Source organism: Eurypyga helias, unplaced genomic scaffold (assembly GCF_000690775.1).
Source record: "Eurypyga helias isolate BGI_N326 unplaced genomic scaffold, ASM69077v1 scaffold21967, whole genome shotgun sequence".
Lineage (NCBI taxonomy): Eukaryota > Metazoa > Chordata > Aves > Eurypygiformes > Eurypygidae > Eurypyga > Eurypyga helias.
Window position 1 is genome coordinate 33,885 of NW_010260074.1, and position 21,284 is coordinate 55,168.

Below are 21,284 nucleotides of genomic sequence, written 5' to 3' on the forward strand. Positions count from 1 at the left end.
AGAGCCTGTGCCTCACGTCCCTGGGCTGCACATGTGGCAGAGCAAAGGGAGGAGCAGAACAAAGCCGGGTCTGAGTGTGGGGACAGGCGCCAGGTGTGCCCTGTCCCTTCCCTGCCCTTCCCTTCGTGCCTGCTCGAATTCAGCAGGTTGAGGGAGGGTGGGAAGGCAGCCAGGCACACCCAGCTCTCAGGCAGTAAAATGATCCCTCTTTTGCCCTTGGGCCAAGCCCAGCTTTTCTAACGGATAAAAGGAGAAGCAGTCAGGAGAGCTCACTCACTTCCCTGGTCTCCAGCACAGCTTCCCTGAGCTTTTGAAGGGTGGGGGATTCTGAAAACGCCCTTGGAGCAGCCATGTCCCGGCCTGTGGGTTTCAGCTCTCGCTCTGCAGCCATCCCAGGGGTCAGCCAAGTGCGGATCAGCACCGTCTCCTCGACCCGTGGAGTAGGAGGGGGTGCTGGCTTAGGCAGGGCAGGTGGCTTTGGCAGCTCCAGTCTCTACAACTTCGGCTCCTCCAACAAGCGGATCTCCCTTGGAGGTGGCAGCTCCTACAGCATTCGCTCTGGGTATGGCTATGGAGGCATGGGACTTGGTGGGGTGCTCAGCCCTGGGGGCATTCAGGAGGTCACCATCAACCAGAGCCTCCTGACGCCCCTCAACGTGGAGATCGACCCCACCATCCAGCGGGTGCGCAAGGAGGAGAAGGAGCAAATCAAGACCCTCAACAACAAGTTTGCTTCCTTCATTGACAAGGTGAGGTGTTGGACAGATTGATAGCTCTGTGGACATTGCTTAGAAGCAGGTCTGACCCAAAGCTTGTGTAACGCAGTGGGGGATTCACCAACGGGCTCAGGATCAGGTCCTCAAGAGCGTGGTGTGGTTTGCCTACTGCAATCCAGTTACTCTTATTAAAGCCCTGCTTGCACCGTTGCCAGTAAAGGTTTTTTCCTGCTTAGGCCAGCTTTGTACCCCATTTATTTATCTGGTATTGCCCATAAGGTGAGTGCAAGCTTTAAAGAGCAAATCTGCACCCAAGCACACCACCAGCAAATTCAGGGAGGATGGGGCCTCTTGGAGAGGAATCGTCACGGTAGAAGAGATCTTGGTTTAAGTCTGAGCTTGCTGTTTGTTTGCACTGCCCTGTATCTCTCTGACTTTACTGTCTTGCACTGATTGATCCTGTGTCCTGTGTAAACTTCAGCTCTGGCATCCTCAAAATGCAACTCCAGTCCTGGAGTTAGAGTAATTGGCTGACTTTGAGGTCTGTAGGGTATTTCTGTCAAGTGTCAGGCAAGCAGAATCTGCTTATCTTTATTTCATACAAAGCCTTAAATTCCAAAGCTGAGCCCCTGCCTCATGGTCTTTATCACCTTCCAGAGTTTAGGTGCATCTGATGAGCAATCTAAATTCTTCAGATACCAGCTGAAGCCAGTCTTTCCCCCAGGATCCAAACTCTGTAGTGTCAGCTCCCCCTTCCTCCTGCTTTCACTAATGACCTCTTGGTTGCTTTCCAGGTCCGGTTCCTGGAGCAGCAAAACAAAATCCTGGAGACCAAATGGAGCCTCCTCCAGGACCAGAAGACTGCCCGGAGTAACATTGCCCCCATGTTCGAGGCATACATCAACAACCTGCGACGTCAGCTGGATGGGTTGTTGAACGACAAAGGGCGTTTGGAGGGCGAGCTGAAGAACATGCAGGATCTTGTTGAGGATTTCAAGACCAAGTAACGTATAATCTTCCCATCTAACGGTGTAGTTGAGCTGGCAGGTTGGTCAGCAGCTTGGCAGAGACGGCCCCAGCTTTTCTGCTAGGGAGGGAGATTTTTTTTTTCCAGCCATGAGGTTGGGAAGCTGCCTGGATTCTTTTGCCTGGATCACTCCTTGTTCCTGGCACCTTGTCCCCACGTGGTCTTCAGTGACTCCCTCCTCTGGACTTTGCTTTGGGGCCACCTCAGGGGTGGTTTTGTACTTTGGGTTGGGTCCGTGGGGACGTCTTGGGAGCCCAGCAGGTTGGCAGGCAGTGGGTGAACTTGCTCGTGTTGTGGGTAGGTCATCGAGCAGGTGGCCTGCCATTTTTAAATGACTTTTCAGTCCCAATTGTGTTGCCTGGGAGGAGTCCCAGGAAGAAAGTAGCCTTTGTCCCAGCCTGTGCCCAACCCAACTGTATGGGGGAATGCCTTTAATAAAAAGAAAAGAGGGAGCTGGCAAACTGGATCAAGCAGGAACTGTAAATGAACAGATCTGATAATCCCCAGGGTGTGTTCAGGGAAAGTCAATAGCCAGTAATTCCCAGCCAGTAAGAGGAGCATGGGAATGATGTTTCCCCCAGCCCTGATCGGTTATTTTGGCTCTGCACTCCTCCACAATTGCACGTTGCACCTCTGCAAGGCAGGAGCAAGGAGCTGGTTTGCACCCAGAGGAATAACAGCCCTAGTTTTGTTGCCTGTCACAGGGACGCAAGGTGCAGGGGTGCATTTGTTCCTCCAGCTCAGTCAGTGCTGGGAAGCTAAACCCTGTGTGTGCGAAGGGAAATCGGGAACCTGAGGCGCTAGTGCAGCAGAGGGAGTGAGGAGGTGGGAACTGGCGATCAGATCCTGCTTCTCCCCATTTGTACGATGAAAATCTCATCTTCCAAGTGGAACACCTAACACATGACTAGCTCTTCCTGTTTCTATTGCCTCTCTTTCCCATGTCCAAATTACACAGTAATTCTGCGTTTGCAGCTGGGGTAGGGGAGGGGAGCTCCATGCATGAGGCTCCAGGGGATGCGACTCAGTCCCTTGTTCAGAACCGCACTGAGGGCATGGTGCCAGGGCAAGAGCCGGCTGTCCCACTGTCCACGTGGCGTGGGGCAGGGTGTGCCAAGGTGTGGCAGTGCACTGAGCTTCCTGGGGTGCCTCCGGAGCCGCTGGACAGCACTGAATGATTTGGTGGTTTGTTGACCAGCTTGCTGGAGCTTCCCCCAGGATAGGAGGAATCACAGAATGGTTTGGGTTGGAAGGGACTTTAAAGATCATCCAGTTCCACCCCCCCTGCCATGGGCAGGGACACCTTCCATAGCCCAGGGTGCTCCAAGCCTCATCCAGCCTGGCCTTGGACACTCCCAGGGATGGGGCATCCACAGCTTCTCTGGACAACCTGTTCCAGTGCTCCCCACCCTCTCCATGAAGAATTGCTTCCTGATATCTAATCTAAACCTCCCTGCTTTCAATTTAAACCCGTTACCCCTTGTCCTGTCACCACCTGCCCTTGTAAAAAGTCCCCCCAGCTTCCTTGTAGCCCCCTTCAGGTCCTGGAAGGTGCTATAAGGAGTTTCACAAACCGTTGTAGACTAATTCAGTCTTTTTAGGTGTCTCTGGTTATCCGCTCTGTGCCGCAGGCTGTGCGTACGCAGCACTGTCACATCATTTCCAGGTCACTCTGTGGTAACAACAGGGGCAATTGATTGACCTCGGAAAGGGACAGCACCCTTTATGCCAGTGTGGATGGCCAAGTTTCCGGTGGGAGCAGAAGAGGAGGTGGAGACTGTTGCCAGTCAAGTAGCTGAAGCTTTGGAAGGCAAATTACAGTGCTAGCCATGCAGGGACCGTGTAAATGAACAGAACAGTGTTCTAACTTTGGGAAGAGCAATTCCAAAACAGCCAGAGGAAGCGGTTCCTGCTGTGTTCATGGGTGACACTCAGGATTCGTGTAGCATATCCTTGCTGTTTGTATCAGCAGGCTGGCTGTACGTGGAAAGGTGTAAGGCAGGCTCTGACATCCAGCGTTGCAAGCGGTACAAAGCAGTGAACCTCCCAGAAAGTCAGTGGAGCGTGGTTTTTATCTGCTGAGGATCTAGGTCATTCCATCTAAAGGTGAACACCTAAGGAAGGGATGTGGCCAGTGTTAGAAGTTGGTGTGGCTTTGAAGCATAGCCACTCTGTGCGGAATGAGTGATCATGCTTAGCTCTTACCAGGACAGTGGCACGTGGTGACCCCTGCGACATGTTCTCAAATGCCTGGAATGAGGAGGTGCACAGGGAAAGCAGCATTGCAGGCGCTTCGATCAGCGCAGAGCGATGTGCTGAATCTGCTCACATCTCTTCTGCATTTGTCTTTGCCCTCTCAAGGGGCAAGTGAAAAAGCTGAGAGCCTCAGGACACAGAGTGCAGTCCTGCAGCCAGCCATGAGTGAGGATAAGAGGCAGAAGTCATCTGGCACGCAGCGAATTTTAAGGGATTTGGGAAAGTGTGTTTGAGAAATGCTTTCCAGGTTAGTGGTCACGATGGTGTGGCCCAGGGTAGCTTTCAGGCATCAGCTTATCCAGACAGTACCCTGGAGCTGTGGCACACAGCTGGTACCTCTTGGGCAAAAAATAGGCATGCTGCAGTACAGCAAACCTCTGCTGGCGTCAGGCTTGCCTCAGGGAGTCATCGGCTTTGCTGAGGTGGTTGTCAGAGAGAACTGGGGGGTGAGTTGGGGTGACCCTTCACTTTTGCCCAGGCTCTAACTTCACATCAATTCCCTTTTTTCCTGGCAGGTACGAAGACGAAATCAACAAGCGCACGGCTGCGGAAAATGAGTTTGTGGTGCTCAAGAAGGTGCGTGCCACGCATATTAGCTGGGACTGGTCGTATGGGTTTGGTAGATGAGTGGGACATGGCAGGTCCAGGGCAGAGGGACACGGAGAGCAGATGGCTTGGAGAACTTGATGGGCTCGTGGCTGCTTTTAAAGCCATCAAAGGCTGGGTGGACGTAGTCATCAAAGCTATGGCAATCTCAGTGGAATATCACTCTTTTTTAGGATGTGGATGCCGCCTACATAAACAAAGTGGAGCTGGAGGCCAAGGTGGATGCACTGACGGATGAGATTAACTTCCTGAGGTCTCTCTATGAAGCGGTAAGGCCCTTTCTGCTGCCTGTGGCTGCTGCAGTGTAGCACGGTGTAGGTGAAGAACAGTTGAATGATGACTGAGAAAATTAATGTGCTGTTTCCAGAGGTGAGAAAGATGATGGAGTCTTCCCTTGCATAACCAAAAATAAGCCTGCAAGTAAAGTGCACCTCCTGAGAATGTCACAGCGATTTCTCCTTCTCTGGGATGTGAGATGGGTTAATTGCAAGCATAGCCAGGACGTGCATTATTTTTTTGATGCAGTTAGTATGAAAACAAGGAAAACCAGTGTATTATTGCCAGTGCCGTAGTGCTGGTGTATGCTTGTGTGCTGTGTGAGAGAAAGAAAGGAAAGCTCCTTGTCCCAGACTCCTGTATCTTGCCCATTATTTGCAAGATAAGAGATTGATTAAAATGGACACACTGCATCCGTGGGTGAGGTGGCGGAATTTGGCCCTGGCTTTGTTACGAAGCTCATGCTTAGACTGTTTGGGCTGGTATTTCATGCTGGGTTCTTATCTCAGGAGTGGGGTAAACTAACCTTGCTGTTCACATGTGGGTGATAAGAAGCAGCTCCATTTCTGCTGTTGTGTTACTTTGTGCTTTGCAAGGTTGGTGTGATTCAGTTGGTTTCCTTCTAATTAATGATTGTTTTGATTGAATTCTTCTTATCTGCCTCCCTTTCTCTTGTCTTCTTGGATTCCCTCTTTAATTGGCTTCTAAAAGAGAGGCCCTTAAAAGGCAGTGATTAATGGTATTGTTTTTAATGCAACTGGCAGGAACTTCAAGAGCTGCAGTCCCAGATTTCCGACACCTCTGTGGTGCTGTCTATGGATAACAATCGAAACCTGGACCTGGACAGCATCATCGCAGAGGTCAAAGCACAGTACGAGGAGATTGCCAACAGGAGCCGGGCGGAGGCTGAGTCCTGGTACCAGAGCAAGGTGAATTACGGGAGAGATAAAGGCAGTTACCGCTTGTGGTAGTACATGTCTCCTGTGTGTTATGAGTGGGAGAGATTTTAGCCAGCTAATTGACTGCCGGTTTGACTCCTTCCTTTTCTCTTGTACTGCTTTATGTTTCAGTACGAGGCACTGCAGGTCACTGCTGGGAAACACGGGGATGACCTGCGCAACACGAAGAACGAGATCACAGAGATAAACCGCATGATCCAGAGGCTGCAGGGTGAAATTGAAAATGCAAAGGCCCAGGTGAGCAGCTGCCCTTGTTCTTCTGCTGCAGAGCAGTGGATTTAGCAGCAACAGTCATGCCAGGGATCTGGGTGTAACACAGCATCTGTAGAAGCAGTTTGGGGGTGGCTGCAATGCTTGCCCCAGAAGATGTCAGTTCTGCTGGAGGGAGAAACTTTGTTGTGAGCAACGTAGTGCTGACAAGCAGCTGAACTATAGGTGAGAATGAGTCCGCAAGCGACCCCGGAGCGCAGAGAGGGGAGTGATGCAGGCCCCTTTCCAAAGGGCAAGGCTGCGTATAGCCTCCCTCCCAGCCACACACATTCCTTTTGCCCTCTTGCTTCTGGAATCCTTGTCCACTCCCCTTTTGCAGAAGCGAATAACCAGTTTGGGCGCATAAAAGAATTTTTCATCTGTATGGGAGTTCTGTTTGCTTTCTCCAGGGGCTGTTATTGCTTTATCAAACGGCTGGTGAAAGCCAGGCCAGCGTGGTTGAGACCATGTTCAGGGCTGAAAGCTGGCTGTGAATAACCAGGGTACACTAAGCTGGAGATAAGCCATTGTGATTCATCCATTTGTGTTTATTTGGTTTCAGGGCAGGGAGGCTTCACACACACTTCCAAGCAAAGAGCTAACCCAGCACAGCTCCCCTGAATAATGAATGACAGTATAAAGCACATGTGTTCATTGGGAGTCCATCCTGCCAAACATAGGGCTTTTTTGGAGGAGCAGGGGGCACAGGGTATGTTACACTTCCAGCTTGATGTGGCCCCACAGGGATGCTTTTGGGGTAGGTCGGGGTTGTTTGTTAACTGCAGGTCTGCTCGAGTCCACGCTTGCCTCACATCAAAGCTTGCTGGAGACCAGTTGGCTCTGAACAAGCTCTGGGGCATAAGAGGAAAGAAACCCTGAGCTTGCATTAACCCTAAGTGTTGTGCTGTTATGTGCAGTGTGGGTGGGCTGAGAAGCTGAGCATCACCTGAAGAAAGTCTTCCGAAAATGTAGCCAGTGGAGAAAAATAGGGTCTGCCTTTCAGAAGAGCATGTGTTGGGATGAGATGAGCTTTCTTTGCAGGCTGATCTCTGTCCAGTGCCCCAAAAAAATGCATAGGCTTGAACTGCAAGTTGGGCAAATGGCTCCAGGGCTCTACAGAGACACCGAGATGGTCTGGCCAGTAAATGTCAGAAGTCTATGGGCGGTTGTGTCCTCCACCAAGGAGGTGAGATGCCCACTGACATGCCCTGCTCTGTCCCTGCAGCGTGCCAAGGTGGAGGCAGCCATTGCCGAAGCCGAGGAACGTGGTGAGTTGGCTGTGAAAGATGCCAAGGCAAAGCTGGCCGAGCTTGAGGCAGCTCTGCAGAAGGCGAAGCAGGACATGGCCCGGCAGCTCCGCGAGTACCAGGAGCTCATGAACGTCAAGCTGGCCCTGGACATCGAGATCGCGACCTACAGGAAGCTGCTGGAGGGGGAGGAGAGCAGGTGGGTGCAACCTGTGGGTTTTATGTGAGGAAGGGTCCAGTCCTTTGTTCCCTTTGTTTGGGGACATTGTAAGGGACCAGTTCTAATTTCTGCAATGAAATACATAAGAGCAAACTTTGCATTTGAACTGATTTTTGGTCTTGAAAATGCTTTGGCTAAAGAGTCAAACTGGCAGGTTCTGGGGAAAAATTTATATTTAAAGAAGATTTGATATGTATTTTTATATATTTTATGTATAAATTACTTTATAGTTGATATTTTAAAAAGAAGAGTTTGTTTTCCATCATATGTTTGTTGCTGTGGCAGAAAATTTCCATGTGGCTTAAATCCCCATGGAATTAGGACAGAGCTGCTGTGCTCTTTCAGGCCCCCCCAGGTGATAACAGAGCTTGTGAATGTAGGGCCAAAACAAAGCGCTGGATGGCACACTGATCTTGTCTGAATTATTTACAACAGCAGTAATAACTCACTGCTATTGTCTTCACATCCATCGCTGAGGCCCCGGGGGAACACTGAGTAATGCCGAGTCTAACCCGTCCTCTTCACTTTTGCCTTTGTGTTTTTCTTCTCCAACAGGTTGTCTGGTGATGGAGTTGGCAACATCAACATCTGTGAGTTGGTTTTGTAATTTATAAAAGTTACACGTAGCCGTATGCCTATAGAGAATGCAGGTGGGGACCAGCTGGGTCTGTGTGCAGGAGCCTCACAGTGCCCTGCGCTACCTCCAGTGACCCAGCTAACCCCTTCTTACATGGGAACCCCTGAGTCAGAAGGTGCTGGCTCTATGGCAGTGCTGTCGGCCCCGTGGCAGACTTCAACTCTAATTCTTCTGTGTCAAATTTAACTTTGCGGAATACTGATCTCCCATTTTTGTCTGGAGAAATACGTACTAATGAGAAGAGGCATTGCCTGGATTGGGAGTTAGTGCAAAGGTGACATTAGAGGGTGTCCTTCCAGCCTGGGAAGCGTTGGCACTCATCTTGCCTGGACATTGGAGACGTGCTGGTGTCTCGGAGACGCTGCCTACAGCTCTAAACCAGCAGCTCTCCATTTCATCCGCTTAATTGCTGCTAATAGCTGGGGAACCACGTGCCCACAGCCTCTTTGGTGCACCGAGGGAGAGCTGACTGTGGTTTTGATATGGGCTTCTCTGTGCTGCCCAGAGTCCTGAGCCAGACCGGCTGATGGAGAAGGGGCTGGAGTGTTCAGCCCTCGTGCCTCTGGCTTAGCACAGAGAATAAACGCTCTGGGCCAAAATGTAACAAGAGATCAGTGTCCCAGGCCCCGTGTCTCACAGGCTGTAGAGAGTTTTTGCCTGATTGCAGCAATTTAAAAACCCCTTTTCACAAGGGTTCCCAACTGGATCAGAGATCCCTGGTGCTTACGTTTGCTTTGCTTCTCTCTGTGCCACAGCCATGGTCAGCTCCAGTGGAGGAAGTGGCTATTCCAGTTCCAGCGGATTTCTGGGAGGAGGAATTGGAGGAGGCCTTAACCTGGGAGCAGGCATGGGCAGCGGGGCGCTTGGCTTCTCCTCAGGGGGTGGCTCCAAATCCTACACCATCACCACGACCTCGTCCAGCAGGAGAAGCATCAGGAAGTAACTACAGGAACGGAGATCAGCAGTACCCGTTACATGGGAGGAGGGAAACCATAGAAAGAAAAGTTCCGTTGCCTTTTAGAGGACAAATTGGCTGCACAATTTCTGCAGTGATAAATGAATTGGAATAAGACATACCAGAGTACGTGACCCTGTCACATCCTGCCCAAGGCTTGATCCTGCACTGTTGAACTTAGTGGGAAGCATTCCGCTGAGGGCAGGTTCAAGCCTGTAGGGTGAAATTTATCCAGTGAGGCAGGCGGGATAACGCTTTTGTTACTTGTGTGCTTGGTACCCCCTGCTCTGGGGTGGATTTCACCCTTTGAAGGGCAAAGCAATCATTTGAGTGGCAAGCTGTTCCGCATTTCTGCTGTGGTTTTTCAGAAGAGACCAGGAGGTTATCTCCCTCTCAATATGATTTGGAAGACTTTATTCCCTTGGGCTCCTCAGTAAATGCCAACCTTTATTAAGATTTTAACCTGGGTTTGTTTTCTTAGAGTATACCACAAAGAAAACAGTGAAACTGGTTTGGGTTTCTCCTTATTTTCTTTGGAAACGGGCTCAGAAATGGAATTCAACAATTCTTCTCGGAATGCAGCTGATTTATTACCAAAGGCAAGTCAGGCAGGTTTACTTCCAGGTTCTTTAGAGCGAAGAAACTCGTAAACAAGCTCCCCTGCGCAGTCCCTCTCCTTAAAGAAGCCCAAAGCTTAAGGGATATGAAGTTGCTTAGAAGTGTAAATAGCCCACTAAAATGGGAGATAACATTCCCCATTCTTGGGTGTCTCTGTTTACCACCCTGTATCTCAAAGTGTGTCTAGTGAGACCTGCTGTCTCTACCACAGCTAGGGAAAACGGTGCTTTGTTGGGGCATCATTACAATAACTGCTTGTTCCTGCCAAAACGTGTCTTCAACTTAAACATGCCAGGGAGAAGTTAGGTCATTACTGCAGTAGGAAGCATTTTTAGATAAATAACTGAAAGAAACTGCACAGAATTGTTGCATTGCATGCTCAGCCATGTCCTAGCAGTGTATCTTTGGTTGACATTTTATACCTTTGTGGACTGAGAGTTTGTCATGAGGCCGTTAATAAAGTTTCCCTATTGCGTGCTTCTTCGGTCCCAGCTGAATTCCTTGTCGGTGTGGCCCTGGATGCTCAGGAGCTTTGGAAAATGTTACTGCCTTCCTCTTGTCACCAGGGCCTGCTTCCTGGAGCAGTGCCACACTGTGGTCAGGGTCAGGTTTTAGGTTTTGCTGCCTGCACAGTCTTCCCTGAGTCAGTTTTACCCACTTGCTGTGCACTGAGTCGAGGCAGTGGGTTGAGGGGGCTGGTTTTGCTCAAGCTCTTAGCTGGGACCAATCCCTCTCCGATGAGCATCTTCCTCCACTGAGCAGAGGAGCTAAACATCGGAGGAGACACAGCTCTTGCAGGTGGCCGAAGCTTGGAGAGGTGAATCTGAGCCTTGCTGCACGTGGACAACTTATTGTTGCTCTTTTTGGGGCAGCATGGGCTGAGAAGGGCTCACCCCGGGGTGGTTGGAGATTCCTTCCGTTCTTACAGGGCCCCAAGATGCATTGCGAGCCTGTGCTGGAGCTGCTGTGCAGAGACATCACCCCAGCGGGGATGGGGTCAGGCAGAGGCTTTGCAGTCACTCAGAAAAGCTGTTTCCTTCAGGCTGGGGATGGCGACAAGTCTGCCAGGGCCCTGAAGGATGCTTCACCTGCCTGTGCACTACCCAGACCCCGTCACACCAGTTCCTGTCAAGGCCCAGCCCCTCGTGGTGCACGTGCGGGGCGCAGCCCACGTGTGGTTTTACTACGCACGTGGCACGGGTGGTGGGGAGGGGGCGAAGCCAGGGTGCCCAGGAGAGCCGTGTCACCGGCAGCCCGGCACACCCAGCACGCGGCTTTGTCGTGGCCAAAAAGTTGAATGAAAAAAATTCCCTGAAGTTAATTTGGAACGCAGAGCTCAGACAGACGTCGCCCGGGTGCTTTTGGCAGGAGGTGCCACTGTGTGCTGTCGTGAGGAATTGTGGGTGTCTCTGAGCATCACAAGGGGTTAGCAGCACTCTGTTGCTGCTGCCTGACTTCTCAGATGTGAGGCACGCAGCCTGGGAAAGGGCACTTTGCAGTCTGTGTGGCTGCAGCTCTTCCATGTCACCGGAACCACCACAGTGATGGTGGGGAAAGGGGATCTGAGTGCTCCAGGAAATGCCCGGAGATCTCTTTTGTGGAGTTTGTGGACACTGGTGCCCTTTGTGCTTCCTGCTCGTTGTTTGGATCTGCTTTTGGCTCAGTCTGGGGTCATTAGTAGAGCTGGTTGAAATTTAATCTCTCTGCTTCAGAGGGGGTACTCGTAACCAGAAGGTGCCCTGAAGCAGTGTAAAAGCAGGTGTGTTAAGTCTGTTGAGTGTGAATTCTGCAAGTTGGATGCCAGAGAAATAATTCAGCTTCTGAAGCAGCTCTGCAACTGAGATTTTTGCACTTCCAGAGGAAGGAGACAGACGTGGCCCAGAGAAATGCAGCACCCCCCACTGCAGACCCCCCCCGCCATGCAGCACTGCCAGACTTAGCAGCGTGGGAGCTGCTTTTGGAGCTGGCGCCTGCTTTTCAGCAGCTATTGTCACTTGGGTGCCAGACTTTGCCTCCCACGGCTTGTCTGAACAGCAGCTGAGCTCCCCGTGCTGGTGGGCAGGATGTCACTGCTGGAGAGAGTAGAGGCAGAAGAGAATGCTGATGGGAGGACGCAGGTCTCGGAGGCATTAAAAGGTAGAAAAAGCCGACCCACAGAGCAGTATTCTTTGGCCTCTCTGTTTTGCAGCAGTGCCGAAGAAGAGTAACACGCATCTGGAATGTGGATAAAACCAGACACAAAGGATGCTCATGGTGATGCGGGACCAGGAATGTGCCTGGTCTGGATGTCAGAGTGAACTGGCAAGCTGCTGCAGTTCATGGAGGAGCCATGAATTTGGGGTCAGAATTTACAGAAAGCTGGAAGTCATTCAGCTTTGCAAATGCAAGTTGAGGGAGAGATGGAGCCCAGCAGAGAGCAAAAGACAATTGCAGAGGGCAATTCCTCCTCAAATGGGCAGGTCCTTTGACCCATCTGGTGCCTTCTCAGGGACACTATTCTGTTCATGCTTTGGGGCAGGGTAAGGCCAAGACACCCCAGCCCCAGTTTCCCTTTGGTTACACTTTAGGCAGGAGCACATCCATCTTTCTATGCTCCGCTGTGTATTTTCATCCTTCCACAGTACAGCTCTATAACCGTAAGTGTTGCTTTTATCACTGAAATGTGACTCTGCCCTGGTGAAGCGTGTTGATGGCTGGAGGGCTGCTCCATGCATGTGCTTTGCTCACAGGCATTAAAGATACCCAGCTGATTTCATCTGGGTGGTATTTCCTCTTTCCAAGCCAACAGTACAGGGAAAGCTTGCTGCTCCCTCACTCAGGAAAGCAGTGAAATTGCTTTTTTTCCCCTTATTATGGTATTGCCTGTTTCCATGCAGGTGTAAAGCCCAGCTATCCCTGCCACGGCTGAACACTTCAGCTTCTGCCTCTTACTCTCTGCAGGATAAAATACCGATAACTAAGCTTACCTTCTAATACTTACCTAAATATACTTAGGTATGATATATTTTTTATCTAATACTTTAAGCAAGTGCTTTGCTGAGTGTATCTCTGCTTGCTCTGGCCTCTGTGTTTCTCCCCTCCAAGTGAGCTGACCTGATTTTCTCTCTCCAGTTAAGCCGAATGCCGTGTTCCTGCTGCCGTGTTCCGGCTGACCAACCCGGGGGTGTCCTTGGGGGCTGCACTGCAGGATGCACTTCCTTTGCTCCGTCCGCCTGTCCCTGCGGCACTGCCATGCCACCAGCTGCAAACCCTGGGATGTGGGGTTGGATGTAGTAACAGGACTGAGGTCACTGACAACACGGTCTGTCCACAGGTGTCAGAGGGTTTTACAAGCGAGGTAAGTTCTGTTATTCAGGCCTGGGAATAAGGCTGCATAAGTGGAGGAGCTTTCTTCAGTTCCCCAGTGTTAAAGCTGCATTTCCCTCAGTTTCCACCAGTTTTTCAGTAATTACCAAGATGCAAACCCTGCTCTGAGGCTGAATGAGATTTTCACCTGGTGTTTGAAAGGAATGAAACTGCACAAAACCAGTATGGCCTGGGCTGAGTCCCCAGCTCCCACTGGGCATGGAGGAGCACGGAAGGGAGGAGATGACTCCTGTCCTGGGAAGACGTCCATCTGGGAAGCCTAATTGGCTTTATGAGGTTGTAAAGGGCAACACCCCATACTGTAGAGAGGACAAGAGGTTTTCCAGCCTCTTGCTGGAGATGGTGGCACTTTGTGCTCCCACAGTGGAGCAGGCGCTGCTGGGGAGGAGGTGTGTGGTATGAGCTGGGGGTTGGGTCTGCTTTGCTTGCAGGGGGGGGGTCACTGCAATGAGCTGAGCAGGATCTGGTCTGGGGCCAGGATGAGAGGAAGGACAAGGGAGTGTAAAACCATCCAGCGACGCCTGGTATCTGACTTTGAGGAGTTCCCAGGCAACTCGAAGCCATCAGTGATGGGTTTAAGGGGATTTAGCAGTCGGGGATGCTAACAGAATGTTTCAGTTAGCTTCATGCAGATTGCTAGAGCATCTTTGCTTAGTCAGTGCCCTCTGACTCTGTGTGTTTGTTTTTCCTGGGGGAAGAATCATTTGGCGCCCCACCCTGTCCTACTGAAGATGCTAACCTGGAAAGCACCTGCTTCCCAGCCCTGTGACAAACACTCAGCATTTGGTGGAATGGATCTGGCTCCTTGTGTGCAGATGTGAAGAGGAGAGCTCTGCCCTTGACTCCCTGGATTGTAACCCCTCTCCTTGCACAGCTGCTAGTGAGCATGGAGAGTGGGTGTGTTGGGGGTCATGGAAGACCACTGAGGTGTGGTGTCTGGGTGAGGAAGGAAGAGCTCCCAGCAGAAGGAGGGCTTGGCCTGTGCCTGTTTTAGCCTCTGTGAGCTTTGGCATTTGAGATCTGGAGCAGAGACAAGAATTAACCCTCCTTTCCCCAGTTGGAAGTGTCAGTGAAGGTAACTGAGTTGCTATGTCAGTTTATTGGAGATGCAAAATGAATGAAAGCTGCTGACAAAATACAAGGTCATGAGAAATAAATCCCTGCTTCCTCTTTTTCTTCCCAAACAGGATTAGTTCCCAAACAGCAGTTCAGTGTGCTAGGAACTGGACAGCTGGGAAGGCAATTGGTGCTGGTCCCATGTGTTTAAGATTGTGTTTGGATCCCTTGAACAAGATCACAGAGGAGCTTTGTGTCCTAGAGCCAGATACGTCGATGGATCAGTCCCTTGCGTACCTGACAGCAGACTCAGGCCCCCAGACTCTTCCGTTATGACAGCATTTATGACAACAGATGAGCCAGACTGTTAAAAGCACAGAAGGAAAAGGGAAGTTGAGGATCAGTTTGAAAACAGGTAATGCAGGTACATAAGCAAACTGCCTTCAAACAGCAGCAGCCCTTGAATCCTTTGGGGCAAATAATCAATGAAATTGATGCCATGTGTAGGGCAGCTGCACGCTAAGCAATTTTGGGTGAATTCTGCTCATGTCAGGGTTGTATGTGTAATCTAAAAGGCTGGCTGATAAAACTAAGTTGATCCAGGGTGAGAGCTGCTAAGACAACCAGGCTGGATAAAGCCCTAATGAAAATGTTTCTAGACAGAAGGTGCCCCCTTTCATGCTCCTTTTTAATGCTTGAATCTGTAGGAGTGGAATGATCAGATAACTACACCAAAGGCATCTTGTTTTAACTGCATAATGGGAGTGATGAGGAGGATTTTAGCCCTTCTTGTTCCTAGATTCCCTAGCAGAGATAGCAAAACTCATGAGCATAGAAAAATCCTCTTTGCCTTTTGTATCCCCACGCATGGAAAATGGGTGTGCAGCCTAGGAGAGCTGGGTGCACGCGATCCGGCTCTGGCCTGGCAGTGTGTGTTGGCAGAAAGGTTTGCTTTGTTTCCAGCCCCTCCGTTCATCTACAGCTCTTTACGTGTGGCTCCTGGCTGACTCCGTCACAGACACCACCTGTGTGTGGGAGCTCCTGGCGCTAACACCATCACCGCAGCTCACTGCTCCGCCGCAGAGCCCCGCGCTGCTGGTCCAGCGTGGGTTTCTGCTGGCTGAGGCACGGGCACGTGCAAAGCCAGGCTCTGGGCTGGAGGCGAGACCTCCCTGCGAAAGGCAGGCAGCTGTGAAACACAGAGCAAAGCTGAGTTTCAGCTTAGAGGATTCCCTGGAGAAAAGGCAGAAGGTGCCTGAGTTTGGTAGAAGTTGAATACTCCAACTTACGGATGTTGATGGGGAAGTGGCTTTCTGCACAGAGCCTGTAGAGAAGGGGAAAGGCTGAGCATTATCAACCTGTCTTCAAATGCAAAGCCCTTCAGCCTCAAACGTGAGCCTCACCCTCTCCAACCTGCCTCTCGCTGTTGGAGGCTGCAGACTTGGCTGTTCCCAGGGGTTTGCAGCAGTGGAGGTATTTTAGGAGTGATGGGAAGAGCTGTGTGGTTGGGTTGCAGCGTGGCAGCTCTGAAATAGCAAAGTAGCACTGCCCAGCTGTTCTTCCTTTCAACACGTGCGTCTGCCCTGCTGGGGTCTGTCACCCACCTGCTCTTCTCACCCTCAGCAGATTCCTGTAGGTGACGATCTCGATGTCCAGGGCCAGCTTGACGTTCATGAGCTCCTGGTACTGGGGCAGCTGCCGGGTCAGGTCTGCCTTGGCTTTCTGCAGGGCTGTCTCCAGCTCAGAGAGTTTGTGTTTTGCATCCTTGGCGTTTGTTCCCCCACGCTGCTCAGCGTCGGCAGTGGCAGCTTCCAGCGTGCAGCACTGCGAGGAGTGAGACACGGTCAGTCTTAGGTGCCTCTTGCTCTCCTCAGATGTACTGCGTGATGGAGAGGTGGGTTTCATGTCTGGTGGTGCATTCAGCCCAGCAGTAAGGTGGGTGTGCAGACCCATCTGGCAGGGGTTTGAGGGAGCTGGACGTGCGTTTCAGTGCTCCCTCATGTTGCTGTCGGGGATGGGATGCTGTAACCACATCTGCCCTCAGGTATGGCATGAGTTGGGCTTTAATGCAGCCCTGGTTGGGGCAGCAGCATCCCAGCTCATGAACACCCTTTCTGTGGTGCTGCAGCACCATTTGATTTAGCTGTGGGAGCTTGCAGGAACAACAGTTCACTCTCTGTCCTGCTAAAACAACCAGACCTGGCCACGCTCACCTGGTCCTTGGCTCCTGACTTCTCTGTTCAGTGCAGAGCACTATCGCTGTCAGCTCAGCTCTCTTTTTTTTTTGTCTCTTGCAGGCTGTCAGTGTTGCTTCCTGCAGTTTTGCAGCTCGTCAAGCTAAAAAAAGCTCAAAAGACATCTTTGTGTATCCACCAAAACAGATGCTTTGAGTTAAATCAGAGCATATCAGGAGTGTGGGGAATGTTTCACTGGGTTTGAAGTTGGTCTGAATAGCAAAGCTGCCCCTACACTTACCCTCTGCCTGGTTTTCTCACCTTGCTTTTATTCCAGGTCTGCACTTCCGCCCAGATCCAGGTTCCTCATGCTGAGTCTCGACGTCTGCAGCGGTACCATCCAAGGTGGAATCTCAACCGTTGTCCATCTGCGTGACCAGGGAAGTGTCTGAGATCTGGGCCTGCAGCTGGTGGGTTTTCTGGCGGCAACCTGGAGCTGGTCAGGGTGGTGCAGCTCATGCTGCGCTCCAAATCCGGCCCTAAGCTGGGGTGTCACCCACGTTGTGTGACTTGGTCCCCCTTTGTGGTGATCAAGCAGAGATGAATTGCCGAGTCTTGCTGTTCACGGCAGGCAATGACCACTGCCCTGAGTTACCTCCGCTTCCCCTGTCCTTTGGGATAAGCAACTTCAAATCCAGGTGGGAAATGCAAACGGCGCTGAAGCAATAGGGCGGCTTCTTACCTCTTCGTAGAACATTCTCAGGAGTTCAACCTCTTCTTTCAGGCTTTCCACCCTGGCCTCCAGCTCTGCTTTGTTTAGAAAACACAGTCTGCATCCCGGAGATGCATTGGGGATAGATGAAGGAAGTTTGTGAGCAGGAGCAGACTCAGGGCTACCCTTGGGGTGAGGGACTTTCAGCGCTGGTACCATGACCCTGACCATGTCCCAGTTACACAGCTGCTGCTGATTTGAGTTCAAGAAAACCCAAGCACCAGCTTGTACTTGTTCTGTGTGCTGCTTTTGGGAAATAAATCACCGTGTGCACCCCGAAGACCTGACCGGGAGAGGAAAGTTCAAACAGCCCCTTACACACCTTCTTTAAGGTCCCTTCCAACCCTAACCATTCAGGGTGACAAACTCGCTCCGTGTCCGCTGGCTGCATTCATCCTTGTACCTGCATGGGAAAAGGGGAGATGTTGGTTGAGTTCAGCACAATTATATCTTTATTTGGGTTTCTGCAGGCCTGTTTTCAAAAAGTGAAACTCCTAATTTTTTTTCCTTCTCCCCAGAGAGTTTTTTGGAATGCTTTGGTCCTGTTTCATAGCCTTTGGGAAAGCAAATGTGTTTTCAGAGAGGTTTCTGCATCTTCACAGATTTGCAGCAGAAGTGTTCTCATTTGACCCCTGCCACAGCAAGTAGCTGCTGAACATTCCTAAATGTTGATTCCTTGAATTAGTAGGGAGAGAAGGAGAACCTGGAATAGGGACATCCTCTGTTCCCTCCATCTCACTGTAGATTGGGACCTTATTTTATATACTGAGATCCTGGGAGATCTCTCCATCTACCCCCTAGTTCTCTGGGGACCATTTACTACCACAAACAGTTCACGGTCTCTGCCTGTTAACAAATCTCAAACAACATTTTGAGGCTGCACTCGCATTTCTCTTGTTTTATACTTACATTTTCTTGTTGGTTTGTAAAACCTCCTGTGCTGCTTTCAGGTCTGTGTGTAACTGGGCTCTGTTGCACCCCAGTGCTTCCAGCTGCTTCTTCAAGTTACCAATACGAGGCGCTAACAAGGGCGTGATGGTATTCCTGCAGTTTCTGACCCCACAAAAAGCTCCACTTGGTCTCCAGCACATTGTTCTGCTGTTCCAGGAATTGAACCTGAATTCCAGAAAGCAAAATAGGAAACAAGATGAGTATTGAGAGCTTGTGAGAGCCAGTGTCCATGCAACAGCAGTGGAATCTGTTCCTGCTCTTGGTACACCTGAATGCAGCGTTCCCTAATCCAGTGGGCTTTGGTTTTGGGCCACCTGTGTGGATATGCAAAAATATATTAAAGCACTTCTAGAAAGGAGAGATTTACAATTAGTTCTGGATGTGCAGAGAGGAATGGGAAGAAACTGTGAGGCTGATGAAACTCGTTTTAGCCTGTTCATATAGTCAGGCCTAGAGATTGGAGCAATAGTGCCTGTAGCTGGGAAGAGGTTCTCAGCTCACCTTGTCAATGAGAGAAGCAAATTTGTTGTTGTTGAGGGTCTTGATCTGCTCCTTCTCTTGGTTCTTCACTGTTTGAACGTTGGGATCGAGTTCCAGCCTGAACGGCTGGAGCAGTTGCTTGTTGATGGTTATGGGTGTGATGGTGCATGGTCTGGAGACTCTGCCAAGCCTATAGCCAAAGCCAGCACCTCTGTGCCTGAAGGTCGTGTCATCTGCACCAAAGTCACTTCTTGGAGGACGTTTTCCAACAGCTATTCTGGACCTGGAGAATGCTGTGCCATCGAAACTGCTGCTGAAGTAACCCAACCCATGGTAGCCCCCCCCACCACCCCAGTGACATGAGAGAGGACTGAAACCACATCGATTCCTGGGAAGAGCTGCAGAGGGAGACCTGAAATTCCTGATGGCACGGCCAGAGCTGATGCCATAGGAGCAGCAGGACATGGTGGGAGAGGGACAGCTGGTGCAATCGATGTGCTGGGAGCAGGTGCCAGGGCGCAACTCCCTCTGGCCGCTCTGGAGCACCTTCTTCCTTTTATTTGCATAGAAAATGGGGCGAGGCTGCATGGAACTTCTACAAAATGTTTATAATGCAGAGAATGCGAACTACTTAGCATAGATTGTGCTTGCCAGCAGAGACAGCAGCAGCACGCGTGCCCCATAAAGGTTTGAGGAATGCTGTTAAGTCAGAGGGCTCATATTTAGGTGTTGTGTAATACCAAGAAAACTCAGGGGTGTTGTGCTGGGTGAATTGTTTTCAGGAGACTTGGTAAAAATTGCACATTTCCATTTTTATAGGTTGGGTGAAGTGGAACTGAGCCTTTGAAAATGTAAAATGCTTTTCTATCAAAGGACGTCTTTACATTTTTGTGGTAACCTCATCTTGTAAGACCTTTAAAGGAGAATGTGATTCAACCTGCTGTTGAATAAAAACGTGCAGTAACAAATGTGAATTTACTGCGAATTCACAAAGTCTTGCAGGCAGGTTAGTGGTGAATGACCACGTTCTGTTGGTTTTGCCCCTAAAAAGGCAACGTGTTTTAATGCCAGGGCAACATCTGTGGAGCCAAATCTGCTTCTCAGGTGATTTTCCTGCAGGTTGCTGATAGGAGTGTTTTCCAACATGGTAGTTTATTTGAGGGGAATTGCTGATTGGTTGAAATTGAAACTGATGCTTGGAACATGGTAGGTTTGCAGATTGCTCTGACTGGCCAAATCCTCCCGAAACTGGCATCTCCTCCTCCCTTCATCCCTTAGCTGGAAGGTTGGGTTCCCACCTGGTTTGGGGCAGGGTCAGGCTTGGTCCTTCCTGGCTCTGCTGTTCACACACAGGTGTCCAGGTCCTTGGAAGGACAGGGACGGCATCGGTGCCCGCGTTGCTGGGGTTGGGGGGGGCAGCATGTTTTGTAGGGGCAGGGTGGAAGTTTCAAACTAATGATTTCAGTCTGTTTACTGCTTTTCTTTCCCCTTCCCTATTTAGTGGTTGGTTCCAATTGCAAGCACAAATTACCAGCTCTGCTGTAGGGATCTGGGAGCTCTCGGACACTTCGGCTCCAGAGCTCACAGACGTCCTTAGCGGGATGGGCCATGAGAAGACCTGGAGTTAATGTTGTGACTGTCTTGAATCCTCATGTCAGACCGTGTTGCTCCGGACTGTGGGTGTTTTCTATGGCTCTGTGGCTGCATCTCTTCTCTGCACACTGTCCCTGCTGCAGGTAACACCTTCGGCTGTTGACGAGACAAGTAACAGCAAATGCAACTGCACAGCACTTTTGGACAGAAATCTGAGAACAGGGGTTGCAGGAGGCTGGTCTTGCAGGGAGCCTGACCCAAAAGGAGAGAGGGACAGTGAATAAAGCTACAGGCTCTCCAGTGCAACAGGGGAAGGCAGTTGAACGTGTTGTTGGTCTGACTCCAAAAACGGCCCAGAATGTTTTGAGTCAGCTCAGTTAAACCAAACCGTTCAAGTCGGGTTGTGCATGTTTGAAACAAGATGTTGTGGTGTGACTTTTTTTTTTTAATGGAAAAATCTCAATTTAAAACCAAAAGATTTCGAGTCAGAAAAACTTCTTGATGGGAGAATTCCTCCTTTTCCAGCCTACAGAAGGCTTCAGAACAGGAAAACATCTCCTGGTTTTGTTCCATTCTCGTGACTGCTCGCATCCCGGCTGCAGGCTGGCTGTAGCCACTCTCAGCAGGTCTGTCCTACACAGTGATTTTCAGCCCCCAGGGAGGTCCCCCCTCTCTCATGGTGGGTGTAGGGGTCTGGCATAGGATGTTTGCTGAGTGAGGGACATGGGAGGAGCATGGTGGGGGAGATGTGCTGGAACCCCATCTCACCATCTCCCTCCCTGTTCCTGTGGACCAGCTCTGCACCCCACATTTCCCACAAGCCAGTGGAACTCCCGGGGACTATAATGGGAGATTTCCTCAGCCTTGACCAGAGTTTGGGCACTTTTTAAAATTGTCTTATTAATGTCTGGTTTGTAACTCTGAAAAGAGGAGCTGTATCATGGGATCTTGGATTTGCTGTGTCAGTTTACTGGAGAGAAAAAGCCCCAAAATAAAGGCAAACCACGAACACCGCAGAGGAATCCGATGATCTAGGTAAGACTGCTCTGCTCCCTTTGACTTTTACCTTTACTTTGCAATCAAGTCCGTACGCTGGAGGAGCAGAAACTTCAATCAATTCATGTTT

General features: G+C 50.5%; 1 protein-coding gene across 1 annotated transcript; it reads left to right on the forward strand.

The window, feature by feature from the left end:
- Positions 1 to 350: 350 nt before the first annotated feature.
- On the forward strand, positions 351 to 9,270 carry LOC104512080 (keratin, type II cytoskeletal cochleal). The gene is made up of 9 exons (XM_010154926.1): positions 351 to 749; positions 1,511 to 1,719; positions 4,515 to 4,575; positions 4,779 to 4,874; positions 5,646 to 5,810; positions 5,952 to 6,077; positions 7,315 to 7,535; positions 8,112 to 8,146; positions 8,949 to 9,270. Exons 1-9 carry the CDS (start codon positions 351 to 353, stop codon positions 9,134 to 9,136), a joined length of 1,500 nt encoding a protein of 499 aa, XP_010153228.1. The 3' UTR covers positions 9,137 to 9,270.
- The last annotated feature ends 12,014 nt before the right edge of the window (positions 9,271 to 21,284 follow it).

What these genes read in the sequence shown, in the direction of transcription:
- LOC104512080 (XM_010154926.1), top strand. Translation starts at nt 351, where the DNA reads ATGTCCCGGCCTGTGGGTTTCAGCTCTCGCTCTGCAGCCATCCCAGGG. An exon ending in TTGCTTCCTTCATTGACAAG is followed by an intron (nt 750 to 1,510) that starts GTGAGGTGTTGG and finishes GTTGCTTTCCAG; the next exon opens with GTCCGGTTCCTGGAGCAGCA. An exon ending in AGTTGGCAACATCAACATCT is followed by an intron (nt 8,147 to 8,948) that starts GTGAGTTGGTTT and finishes TCTGTGCCACAG; the next exon opens with CCATGGTCAGCTCCAGTGGA.